Here is a 13,493-nt window from a genome sequence, read left to right as displayed (position 1 = left end):
TTGTACCTCCTGTCACTACCTCACATGTCCTTAGGTCTCTTCCTTCCTTAGCTATGCACATGATCTTTGATTCTTTCAAGCTTGTCAATATCTTCACTGGAATAAGTGCTACATGTTACCTAACACTTAAGTAACAATGCATGTGCTACTCGATCCTTGGTTAATGAGGAGGTCTTCTGAATCTCAATGAAGAAGACTCAAACTCGTCCAGTAATAACAAAAGGTTTATTGAGTAACTATAACAATAATTGCATGAGTTATTTACTTTAACTTTGATACTAGTGATAAGGTTAACAAGATCTAACTACAGTAACTATACATAACTCCACTAGCCACCTGAACTTATCTGATACTGCCCTGGTCACAGTGCATCCAAGAGAGCGAGAGAGACACACACAATGTGGTTGCTTTTTATACCCCTGTTGGTTCGGTTCTCTAGTGATCATGTGGTGCTACTGATTACACATTAACCCCTTATGTACATGCACATACAGAGATCACTATATCCCCCTTTTTTTTCTTGTGTTACATATTTTCTGTATGTGGTAAAGAAAATTGAACAAACATAATGGATGCAGTTTGCAACTGCATTACGTAAAATCAATGAGTTAATCAGTCAAATGTTAATACATTTAGTCTCTTAGGTTTTTCTTCTCATTTGCTTGAAACAGGTAGACAAATGATGTTATGTACAAGTTGTGATGATATTGATGATTGTACAAAGCCAATTAATATTTATGAATCCAATCTTAATAAAAAAAATTGTGAGTCCAAACTTTATGAATTTGTTTGGTTGTGTTACTTTCTTCTTCTGTTGTCGAAGTGGTGATGTTGATGTCGTCATTTCTTGGTGAGCGTCAGCAGTGTTCTTGCGTTTGAGTGGTCGAATCACTTTGTTGTATGATTTAGACTTTCTTTTCTTTCTCTATGCTTGTGAAAGCGATTCTGTGTTACACCGTTGTCTGACCTGGACTTTTTCCTGTGCTTGTGGTATTGATTCTGTATGTCATCTTGGTTGTCTGACCTGGACTTTTTCCTGTGCTTGCGATATTGATCTAGTGTGTCACCTGCCTTGAAAGCTGGTGTGCTTGCTTGTTCTGGAGCAGATGTGAATGTGAGACTTTTTGTCAAGCCATGGCATGTTTGTAGTCTTGCCAATGTTTTGCAGTATGCCGTGGCATTGTCCTTCGTGTGCAGAGTTTACAATGTTGTATTGGTCGTTGTTTCATTGTTGTTTTCGTTGTCGTTCTTGTTGTTGTCGTTCTTGTTGTTGTTTTTGTCGTGCTTCTTGTTTGTTTATTTTTTTTGTTTTTGCTGTTGTTCTTGTTGTTTTTCTAGTCGTGCGTGGTGCGTGTTGTTTGTTTTTGTTGCTTTCATCGCTGTTCTTGTGCTTCTTGTTGTCTTTGTTGTTGCTGTTGTTGTTCTTGTTTCTGCTGTGCGTCTTGCGGTGTTTGTTGTTCTTGTTGCGCTCAATGAGTGTTCCGTGTGGATGATTTGAGTCATTTTCACAGTTATTGGTGTCAGCGTCCGTTGTGATATATGTTACATTGAGCGTTTCTTCTTGAGAATTGTGAGAATGATCTGATGTTGCATTGATGTTGGTGACATCAGTCATTTGTGATGGATTTGATTCCTCTTCTTTGCTTCCTTGGTACTCCTCTTCGAGAGTCATTTCTGGTTCATTTGAACCACCTGTGGTTTCTTGGTGCTTCTCTTCTGGAGTCAAAATCGTCACAATTTCATTCTATTGTGGGTCTTGGCGCTCCTCTTCTGGAGTCAAAATCTTCACAATTTCATTTGACGTGGTCTCTCTGGACACTTGATGATCCTCTTCTGGAGTCAAAATCTTCACGATTTCATTTGACGTGGTCTCTCTGGACTCATGAGTAGCCCTCCTCTGATTGTTGAGTGCTTCTGTGCAGATGACCGGAGATCTGTTAGTCTCGCTGTGATCCTGCATAGGCTGTATGGAAATTGTGATTTCTTCGTCACTTCTCTCACATACAATGGGTAGACATTCAGTGTCTTCTTGTTGGTTAAATGAACTGGGTAGACTTTCATAGTCTTCTTCTGGTGGCTCAAATAAGCTGGGCAGACTGTCAAAGTCTTCTTCTGGTGGGTCAAATAAGCTTGATAGACCTTCATGGTCTTGTTCATGCATGGACTTCGCTATGGAGTCTGGAGTTGCTTCCATTTTGGGGTCTGTCAATGAGCTCTCTGTGGAGGCTTGTATCGCTCTCTCTGTGGAGTCGTGCAGTGGTCTCGCTGTGGAGTCCATCATCGCTCTGTGTGGCGTTGTCTTCTTCTTCGGTATTTGACAGGTTGCTGTCATCCAATGTATCGACGATCTGCCATTGCAACATGGTATTGGATTCATCTACCATGAGTAGAGTCGTGTTGAGCTGCGCAACCGTGTTGCTGATGCTGTGATCAGCAGATCCGAATAACTCAGCCATGTCGGAGTAGTATTGTGTGTCTTGTTCGATAGACAAATTATCTCTTTTTGTTTCGGAGTTGTCATTGTGCTCTTCACTTTGGGTGGTGCAGACTGCTTGTGCCAGGGTGTTGTGAAAGTTATTTTCAACTGCTGGTATAAGTTCAGGCATTGTTCTGTCTTTTGAAGTAAGAAAATTAGGTTTTGCAGCTTTAAATTTCTTTTTTTCAATTTTCGTGCGTGCATTTCCTTTTTAAGTGGGCATGATCCGGGTCCTCTGATGTCATGCCGCTCGTGACGTCATGCGCAGGGCTCGATTGCGCATGCGCAATCCTAGTTTCCTTTACTGTGCGCTCTTTTCGCAACTGCGCAGGACACTGTTTCGTTGGTTTGCGTCTTTTAGGGTAGTGCGCACTGGCCGGAACGCTCTCGCTCAAAGTGGCTGCCAATCAAAAAGTGCTGTTGCATCGACTGAGATTCTGCCTCTGCCTCGTGGTGAGTATTCGCTCCATTTTTACAGATTTTGTTTTCCAGATAATGATTCTGTCTTTGTAAAGACTCAAATATTGATTTTGTTTTTGTTCATCAGCAAGGCATTTTTGTATAGCGATTTCTAATGTTAAATACTTTTTTTGTGAAAGTTCTTCCCTCAAATTTTTTTCAGATAGTCCATAAATTAATTGATCTAATATCATAGCATCTCTGAAATCAGCATAATTACAGCCTTGTGCTAGTACCTGGAGGTCTGTAATAAAATCAGTGATGGGCTCACCGATTCTCTGGCATCTATGCCAAAAGATAAATCTTTCCAACATCTCGCCAGACTGACTTTTACAGTGTCCTTCTAATTTTGCAATAATCACTTTAAATTTATCACCTTCCAAGAAATTAAAGGAGTTATAGATCACTATAGCTTCATGTCCTGCTCTTCCGAGTAGTATTGCTATTTTCCTTTCTTCAGAGACCGTGTTTAAATTATTAGATGCCATATATACTTGGAACTTTTGTATAAACATTTTCCAGTTATTACTTAAGTTACCGTCAGTTTTCAGCTGCATTGATACTTGAACGTGGTCCATCAAATAGTTTAGTTGTCGAGGAGCCATCTGCTGCGAAGTCTCCCACAGTCGAATATCCGGTCTGAATTTTCCTTTTTTTTTTTGTCTAACCTAATCTAACCAGTTCTGTTAAAGCCAACACGCCTGGTACCATGTTTTGTTGCCTGTGTGGTAGGTAATATGTGCTACTCAATCCTTGGTTAATGATGAGGTCTTCTGAATCTCAATGAAGAAGACTCGAACTCGTCCAGTAGTAACAAAAGTTTTATTGAGTAACTATAACAATAATTGCATGAGTTCTTTACTTTAACTTTGATACTAGTGATAAGGTTAACAAGATCTAACTACAGTAACTATACGTAACTCCAATAGCCATCTGAACTTATCGGATGCAGCCCTGGTCACTGCACCCAAGAGAGAGAGAGAGAGACACAATGTAGTTGCTTTTTATAACCCTGTTGGTCCGGCCCTCTAGTGATCATGTGGTGCTACTGATCACACATTAACCCCTTATGTACATGCACATACAGAGATCACTACACTACATTATTCCATTTTTACACCTCTGGTATTTGTCTATGTATTACGTACATAAATTTTTTTTTTTTTTTTAATTCCAATTGTTTTGAGCCATGGGTTAACAGCTAGCTACAAGGACATCACTTTGCATCAATATTTGTATACATAGGACAACAAAGATTTATCCCAATAATAATTCCCCGAAGTTAATTAAACACCATGCTCAATTCAAAAAAATGCTAAGATAATAATCTTTGTAGTCCTGTAGCGAAGAATGATGGTTCACATTATATGCCATTCACTTTATGCCCCACTGTTGCAGCAAAAGTAATGCTTTGTTGACATGCTGCAAATTCTCAATTACATCTCAATTATCTGATTTAATTGTGCAGCGAAGAACTTATTTACTTGCAGCTTATGTCACCCAATTTGTCTCACCAGAGTTGAGGAGAAAAAGATCAACTTATTTAAATACAAACTACAAATGACATTTCTGAATGGAAGAATTTTTTTAAAAAAAAACAAATCTTACCAAGTGATACGAATCACAAGTGGTTCAAGTTGCAAGCCTGCCAGATTTGTACCACAGATTAATATTTGCTACCAACAACAACAAATCTTGATGCAATGGATAATGTACTAACATTATTACTAACAATGTACCCAACAGGTGCCGGAGTGTGGCGCCTGGGGGATTTTCACAGTAACTTCATTGTAGTGTTAATGTAAGCCTACTTGTGACACTGATAAAGATTATTATTGGAGGTAGGGCTGTAAACTGCTGGACCTATCAAATGGTTTCTTGATATCACTGTACCTGTCTGGTGGCGAAGGTCTCCAGCTCTAGACGTTTCCTATTCACTGCCACCTCTTGTTCAAGTTGTCTATTTACTTTAATTTCTTGTTTAAGTTGCTTCTTTATATTCTGGAGCTCCTCAATTTCTGTCTTTTTTTGGCTTTCCTTCACCTGAACCAGTAAAATAAGAGATTACATGCTTTCACCTTCATATAATGAAACAAAGCAAACAGCATTATTTCTCAAATAGGTAGAAAGACATCAGAATATAGTAACCTGTCGATAGTGAATTCTTGCATGAACAGGAAGAACCAAGCCATATGTCTGACTTGCCCACAGCACTGCACTGCTGTTCACTCTCAACAGCTATAGTACAGCATAGCAATAAATGATCTATGGCAGTGTTTTCATGGCTGTCACCATACTAGTTCCATTCAGTGCCAAACTGTTTAAGCTTCAATGTGTCACCCTTTTTTTCCCCTACACCCCTCAATGAGACAATGACTATGTGATCATTTTCATACAGATGTTTTCTCTGCATAAAGTAATTGGTGAAATAATATTGCTTTTCAGTAAGACATTAGATCATATAAAACAAAACTTTCTGGGCTGGATTCTCCGCTATTGGGATTCTCAGTTACGCCGACAGCACACCCACACCCGGGTATTTCCCAACGGCTGTGGGGGGGGTTATTGACAAAAACGTCAAAATGCATTTTACTGCTATATTAAAAATTGGATACAACTGCCATCAGCATAGAACACTGCTAAAATAAATTATGGCTAAATGTGAAACAGTGCTTCATTAAGCTTCCCAGTAAAACTAAAACAATCTCATCTTTATTATCCTCACACCCCTGCGTCCAGTAGAATACACAGCTCATCATACTTCACAACTCACTTCATGCGCAAGCCATCAAACAGCACAAAAAAAAGCAAAGAAGGGAGGCATAAGAAAAGTAATTCAGCACATCTTGCAGCCAAGTTCAATGGACAGTTCTTACTGCATATTCTCTACATGAATAGAATGTTTGAACTGAACAGGTCAGCAGCAGTTTGCAAGTTGCTGACAGCAATCAATATTAATAAACAGCAACTCATATTAGAATACATAAAAAGAGATTACCAATTCCTTTTCTAGTTCTTTTATTTTATTCTCATACAGTGATTTTTGACAAGATAGCTCCTTCTGAGCTATTTGCTTAGCAACTTGGATACCCTGCATCATTTCCTTCTTGGCTTGCAAACGCGCCTCTTCAATTTCAAATTGAAGTCTGCCAAAATAAAAATAAAAATATGAGGTAGAGATGAAAACAGAGGACCTAGAGATATCTAATTTTTCCGAGATGCTCGGTTAAAACAGTAGCTCAGTCCCCATTTCTCAGGATGTGTCAATATTTCTATTGATACCAGTAAACTTATGAATCACATATGAATTCTATAGCACAGAAAGAATTAATTCAGTCCATAGCAGTTGCTAAATCTCTAAAAGATCTATCATTAAGTGGAATTCATCTGACCTTTCCTCGTACCATTAGACTTTTTAAAGAAATTAACACTTTTCCTTTGAAAAGCTCTTATGGATTCTGCTTCCGCTACGGTTTCTGATAGTGTATGCCACATTCTACCAATCCTCAGCTTTTAAAAAATCTTCTCTCCTTTCCCTAGATTCTTGAATTGTTCGTAATTTATACTCTCATTACTGACTCCCCAATTTACCTCATTCAAATCCCTCAGATTTCAGCCGAATCTTTTCCTAACTTTTCTTCCAATGAAAAAAGCCAATATCTGCAGTTTTTCTCAGAGGGAACCTAATGACAGAAGTTGGTAATTGTTTGGGAGGTAGGAAATTGTAAGAATAAAGGAAATATTCTCTGATGGGAGGAATGTGGCTATTAGCATTTCCTACAAAACTGGACACAGACTTGACTTTTTATATACATATTCATGATTTGAAGGAACAGAGCACAGCACATCCAAGTTTGCATTATAAGAGGCACACAGATCAAGCAAATGGGCATAATTGACAGATGGAATTCAATGTGAGAAGTGCAAGGCCAACCATTTTAGGTAAAAGAATGACAAATCTGAATACTCCTTTATTGATAAGACACTAGGAGCTGTAGAGTCAAATAATTTAGGTATCCACTTACATAAATAACTAAAGGTTAATATACAAGTACAACCCGTAATCAAATATGGAATAAACACAAAATACTGCAGATGCTGGAACTCTGAAGTAAAAATAGAAAACGCTGGAAAGACTCAGCAAATCTGCCAGCATCTGGAGAGCGAAACAGTTCATTGTCAGGACTGGAGAAGGGCAGTTGTTGAACTCAATGTCAAGTCCAGAGATGTTGAACTCAATGCTGAGTCCAGACCAACTTTAGAGCATGAACCCGGTCCTCTATTTTGAATTTTGTCCCCCTCAGGTGTCAGTCTGCATCTTGTTCTCATGTTTTTGGTTTAAGACAGCACGGAGCCTTTCTGCTAATAACACCTACTCTAGACCAATGGTTTAATATTAGTCATCAATACAGTCATTGCAACTTCCTTCGTACTGCTGAGAAACAACACACGTTGTCAAAAGCTTTTGTCTTGTACTCATCAGGACAATTTGCAAGAATACCAAATGTAAAGGGAACAATAATTTGTACTGCATAAGATAGGGTGTAAAGGAACATCACTTCTGCGCATTTTGGGTAGCCCATATCTTGTCCATGACTGGTTCTATTTTAAAAAAAAATCTTTTCCAATTAAGGGGCAATTTAGCCTGGTCAATCCACCTACCCTGCCCATAGAACATAAAACAGTACAGCACAGTACAGGCCCTTCGGCCCACGATGTTGTGCCGGCCATTTATCCTAATCGAAGGTCAACCTAATCTACACCTCTTCAATTTACTGCTGTCCATGTGCCTGTTCAAGAGTCGCTTAAATGTCCCTAATGACTCTGACTCCACCACCTCAGCTGGCAGTGCATTCCACACACCCACCACTCTCTGTGCAAAGAACCATTTTCTGACATCTCCCCAATACCTTCCTCCAATCACCGTAAAATTATGTCCCCTCGTGACAACCATTTCCGGCCTGGGGAAAAGTCTCTGGCTATCCACTCGATCCATGCCTCTCATCACCTTGTACACCTCTATCAAGTCACCTCTCTTCCTTCTTTGCTCTAATGAGAAAAGCCCTAGCTCCCTCAACCTTTCTTCATAAGACATGCCCTCCAGTCCAGGCAACATCCTGGTAAATCTTCTCTGCACCCTCTCCAAAACATCCACATCCTTCCTTTAATGAGGCGACCAGAACTGGACACAATATTCCAAGTGTGGTCTGACCAGGGTTTATAAAGCTGCAGCAAAATCTCACGGCTCTTAAACTCAATTCCCCTGTTAATGAAAGCCAACACACCATATGCCTTCTTAACACCCCTATCAACCTGGGTGGAAACTTTGAGGGATCTATGTACGTGCACCCCAAGATCCCACTGTTCCTCCACGCTTCCAAGAATCCTGCCTTTAACCCTATATTCAGCATTCAAATTCTTCCTTCCAAAATGAATCACTTCACATTTATCTAGGTTGAACTCCATCGGCCACTTCTCAGCCCAGCTCTGCATCCTGTCAATGTCCTGTTGTAACCTGCAACAGCCCTCGACACTAGCTACAACTCCACCAACCTTTGTGTCATCGTCAAACTTACGAACCCACCCTTCCACTTCCTCTTCCAAAATACTTATAAAAACCACAAAGAGCAGAGGTCCCAGACAGATCCCTGCGGGACACCACTGGTCACCGACCCTCAGGTGGAATACTTTCCATCCACTACCACTCGTTGTCTTCTTACGGCCAGTCAATTCTGTATCCAGACAGCCAAATTTCCCTGTAAAGATCATCGCTTCCCGTAGTAACCTTGGGTATATCCCATCTGGCCCAAGAGACTTATCTATCTTGATGCTTTTCAAAATTTCCAGCAAATCCTCCTTCTTAATATCAACCTGCCCAAGCCTATTAACCTGGTCCACGCTGTTCTCACGAGCAACAAGGTCCCTCTCTCTAGTGAATACTGAAGCAAAATATTCATTTAGGGCCTCCTCAACGCCCTCAGACGCTAGGAACAAGTTCCCTCCACTATCCCTAATCGGCCCTTCTCTCACTCTGATCCTCCTCTTATTTCTCACAAGTGTAGAACGCCTTGGGGTTTTCCCTAATCCTTCCCGCCAGCATCCTTCATGCCCCTTTCTAACTCTCCCAAGTCCATTTTTGAGTTCCTTCCTGGCTACCTTGCAACCCTCTAGAGCCATGCCAGATCCTTGCTTCCTCAACCTTTCGTAAGCTTCCTTCTTCCTCTTGACTAGAAGCCCCACTTCTCTTATCATCCAAGGCTCCTTCATCTTACCATTCCTCCCTTGTCTCAGTGGGCAAAACTATCCAGCCCTTGCACAAGTGCTCCTCAAACTGCCCCTGCATCACGGTTGTGCATTTCCCAGAACATCTGTTCCCAATTTATGCTCCTCAGCTCCTGTCTAAGAGCAAATAATTTCCCCTCCCCCAATTAAATACCTTCCCATACTGTCTGTTCCTATCCCTCGCCATGACTATGGTAAAGGTCAAGGGTGTTGTGGTCACTGTCACCGAAATGCTCTCCCACCGATACATCTGACACCTGGCCTGGTTCGTTGCCAAGCACCAAATCCAATATAGCTTTCCCCCTGGTCGGTCTATCTCCATATTGAGTCAGGAATTTACCTGACAAAATCTGCTCCATCCAAACCATTTGCACTAAGGAGGTTCTGTCAGTATTAGGGAAGTTGAAGTCACCCATGACAACTCTGTTACTTCTGCACCTTTCCATGATCTGCCGCCCAATCTGTTCCTCCATCTCTCTCCTGCTTTGGGGGGGAATCTATAGAAAACTCCCAATAAAGTGACTTTCTTGTTTCTGACTTCCACCCATACTGACTCAGTAGGCTAACCCTCCTCGACTACCTCCTTTTCTGCAGCTGTGATGCACTCTCGAATTAACAGTGCCACTCCCCCTCCTCTTTTACCTCCCTCCCTATTCTTCTTAAAACATCTAAACCCTGGAACATCTAACACCCATTCCTGCCCCTGTGAAATCCATGTCTCCGTAATGGCCTCAACAGCGGAGTTCCAAATACTGATCCAGGCTTGAAGTTCATCTCCCTTATTCCTGATACTCCTTGCATTGAAACCAACACTTTAACCCATCCCATCGAGTACAACTTTGCCCTATCAACTGTCTATCCTTCCTCACAGACTTTCTGCACACTATTTCTGCCCGTTCAACAGTTACCCGATCCTCTGATCCGTAGCTCTGGTTCCCATCCCCCTGCCAAATTAGTTTAAACCCTTTCGAAGAGCTCTAGCAAACCTCCCACCCAGGATATTGGTGCCCCTCCAGTTTAGGTGCAACCCGTCCTTCATGTACAGGGCCCACCTTCCCCAGAAGATATCCCAATGATCTACATATCTAAAGCCTTCCCTCCTGCACCAGCCCTGTAGCCACATGTTCAGCTGCACCCGCTCTCTGCTCCTTGCCTCACTAGCACATGGCACCGGTAGCAATCCTGAGATTACTACTTTGCTTGTCCTGCTCTTTAGCTTCCTGCCGAACTCCCGAAAATCACTTTTTAGATCCTTGTCCCTTTTCTTAGCTATGTCGTTGGTGCCAATGTGCACCACGACTTCTGGTTCCCTCTCCCCCAGAGGAATCTTGTAGACTCGATCCAAAATATCCCTGACCCTGGCACCCAGGAGGCAACATGCTTTCCGGGAGTCTCGTTTGCGACCACAGAATCTCCTATCCATTCCCCTAACCATTGAGTCTCCTATCACATTTCTATTCTCCCCCCTGCCCTTTTAAGCCACAGAGACAGGCTCAGCGTCAAAGACCTGGCTGTTATGGTGCCCCCCCCAACTTTGCCCTATCAACTGTCGATCCTTCCTCAGACTTCTGTATACTATTTTCCCCTGGTAGGTGTCACAACAGAGGATCCCTGCACTGTCTGCCCATTCCCTTTCCTTGACTGTAACCCAGCTACTCTTGTCCTGAACCTTGGGTATGGCTATCTCCCTGTAACGCCTCTCTTCACCCCCTCTTCCTCCCGGATGATCTGAAGTTCATCCAGCTCCCGTTCCCTAACGCGGTCTCCGAGGAGTTGGAGTTGGCTGCACTTACCGCAGGTGTAGTCAGTGGGGACACTAATGGTGTCCCTTACCTCTTACCATCTTTGGGTTGTTGGGCTGATACCCACACAGACATCAGGAGAATGTGCAAACTCCACACAGAAAGTGACCCGGGGCTGGGATCGAACCTGGGTCCTCGGCACCGTGAGGCAGCAGTGTTAACCACTGTGCCGCCCTTAAAATGGGAAACATCTAATGTTTCTGCCCGGTTTTGAATCGGGGACCTTCATGTATTAAGCGAATGTGCTAACCACTACACTACAGAAGCAACATCTATGAGCGGTTCTACACAACATGAATTGGCCAATGGTTGGGGGAATTGCTACAACCAGTTTTGAGCAAGTTTTCCACGTACACGATGAAGGAATCCGTCACATTTGCAAAGACCATACAGAATGTGATCATGGAGTCTTCCTACTTGCACCTTATGCTGACCTGTTAGAACTTGCATATTGACAGCAATACCATGTCAATGTGCTCATCTGACATTGCTACCTGTGGTAAAATGGACAGCGGCTCAAATTTTGGACCCAATATAAAATTGGACACTCTTGGTTTAAAATGTCGAATTTTTAATTTAATCACAGTCAGCTCCAGGACTTGTCTGAAGGGAATTCAAACTTGGTCAAGTTAGAGTACACTGAACACAAAAACTGCCAGGACATGAGTGGGCCTGTCCTGTCAATCAGACTAGTCCTATTTATATGGATTGATTGTTTGGGTTGCCCAGATAAAGCTAGACATTCTGGCACCCAGTATTCCCACCATTACCACATATGGAGAGAGGTTACGTGCAAACAATACACTTAGGAATGGATCCTTGGGGTTGGGTTCCCGGTGTCCTACAGAGTGGTAATCGGCAACACCATTGGATATTGCAACCCCCACCATGAGACTTCATTGGCTGAGGGCCAGAGAACTTTCAGGCAAGGCGAGAAGAGAGGTATAAAGATCGACCGCCAGGACCCGCTCCAGCGAAGACTCAGAGGTAGCCGAGAAGATTGGACAACTGACCAGAGACGGAAGGAAGCAGCATAGAATCATAAAAATTACAGTGCAGAAGGAGGCCATTCGGCCCATCGAGTCTGCACCGGCTCTTGGAAAGAGCAACCTACCAAGGTCCACACCTCCATCCTATCCCCATAACACAGTAGCCCCACCCAACACTAAGGGCAATTTTGGACACTAAGGGCAATTTAGCATGGCCAATCCACCTACCCTGCACATCTTTGGACTGTGGGAGGAAACCGGAGTACCCGGAGGAAACCCACGCACACACGGGGAGAATGTGCAGACTCCGCACAGACAGTGACCCAAGCCGGGAATCGAACCTGGGACCCTGGAGCTGTGAAGCAATTGTGTTATCCACAATGCTACCGTGCTGCCCCGCCATGAGACTCGCTGCCCCGGGCATGCGAGACCCACCTTCGCGGACGAAGGCCCTGAGGAATCGAGACTTAGAGAATCGGGCCCACAGCTTGACTGAGTCTATCGGCTTGGGTAATATTAAGAATCTTGGTATTGAGGGCAACTGTTCGATAAATAAATTTGGTTGAATCATACTTGTTCATCTTGCAAAAAAAAAAAAAAAAAGACACTTGGGTAAAACATTTGAATAATAAACTGGTCAAAGTGTCTGAGTTTTACAGCCAACATATTCGCCAGTGTTCCGGTTAAGTATGCCATAGATATTTGCACTGCAGCACTATATCATGACTTTCAGACCCATTGCCGTGTGTGAATCAGTATTTATTGAACTTATGAACTCAGCAATTCACAGTTGAGTTCAGTTTTAACAATATCAAGTAAGCCCAAATAGATGATGTTGACATGAGATCTCCTCTAGGCCCTTCTCTAGCAAAACATCTTTGTTGAGTTCCATGAGAAATGCATCTTCAAAGGAATGACACTCAACCTCCTACCCCTTTCACGTTCCAATATGTGGTCGATATGTTTGCTACATTTGAATCCGTAGCTACATGCAAGAAATTCCTTACACACCTTAATGAGTTCACCTTTGAAATGAAGCAGTAAAATAAGCTCCCTTTCGTTGATGTGCAAATTGAGAAATCTGCCAGTGGGTTCTCGACTACCACCTACTGCAAACCTACTTTCATTGGTCAACATATGTGCTGGGATTCTTATAGTTCCACATACTACAAGATTGGCCATATCGGCAACCTCACAAAATGCCATTTGCTCACCATGCAAGCTTGATGCTGAAATAGGGCACTTCAAAGTTATCCTGCAAGATGATAGCTACCCTGATCAGATCATTGTCCTCGGTATATCACGTAAGCTCACAAATAGGTCCCCACTTTTGGTCCCTCATATTTTGTTGAATTAAAATTTAAGGATGTCGACTTCTGATGGCGGCCATGAGGGAGTAGGTCGCACATTTGGTGGCTCCCGCTCGTGACAGACTTTTTGGACCGACTTTTTTCGAAATTTTGTTTGCGAGGTCGGTGGTGGATG

The 13,493-nt window shown here is 42.5% G+C and overlaps 1 protein-coding gene across 3 annotated transcripts in view; it reads right to left on the bottom strand.

Annotated features, from left to right (window-relative positions):
• kif14 (kinesin family member 14) overlaps positions 1 to 13,493 on the bottom strand; it is a 148,795-nt gene that overhangs the window by 65,609 nt on the left and 69,693 nt on the right. For all 3 annotated transcript variants that reach the window (XM_072511423.1, XM_072511421.1, XM_072511422.1), the window contains exons 17-18: positions 5,934 to 6,081; positions 4,829 to 4,978 (exon numbers count right to left, since the gene is read on the bottom strand). In XM_072511423.1, coding sequence (XP_072367524.1) covers positions 4,829 to 4,978; positions 5,934 to 6,081 — 298 coding nt within the window. The remainder of the gene's footprint in view (positions 1 to 4,828; positions 4,979 to 5,933; positions 6,082 to 13,493) is intronic.

This window comes from Scyliorhinus torazame, chromosome 7 (genome assembly GCF_047496885.1).
Source record: "Scyliorhinus torazame isolate Kashiwa2021f chromosome 7, sScyTor2.1, whole genome shotgun sequence".
Taxonomy (NCBI): domain Eukaryota; kingdom Metazoa; phylum Chordata; class Chondrichthyes; order Carcharhiniformes; family Scyliorhinidae; genus Scyliorhinus; species Scyliorhinus torazame.
This window is presented reverse-complemented; position numbering and strand designations above follow the sequence as displayed.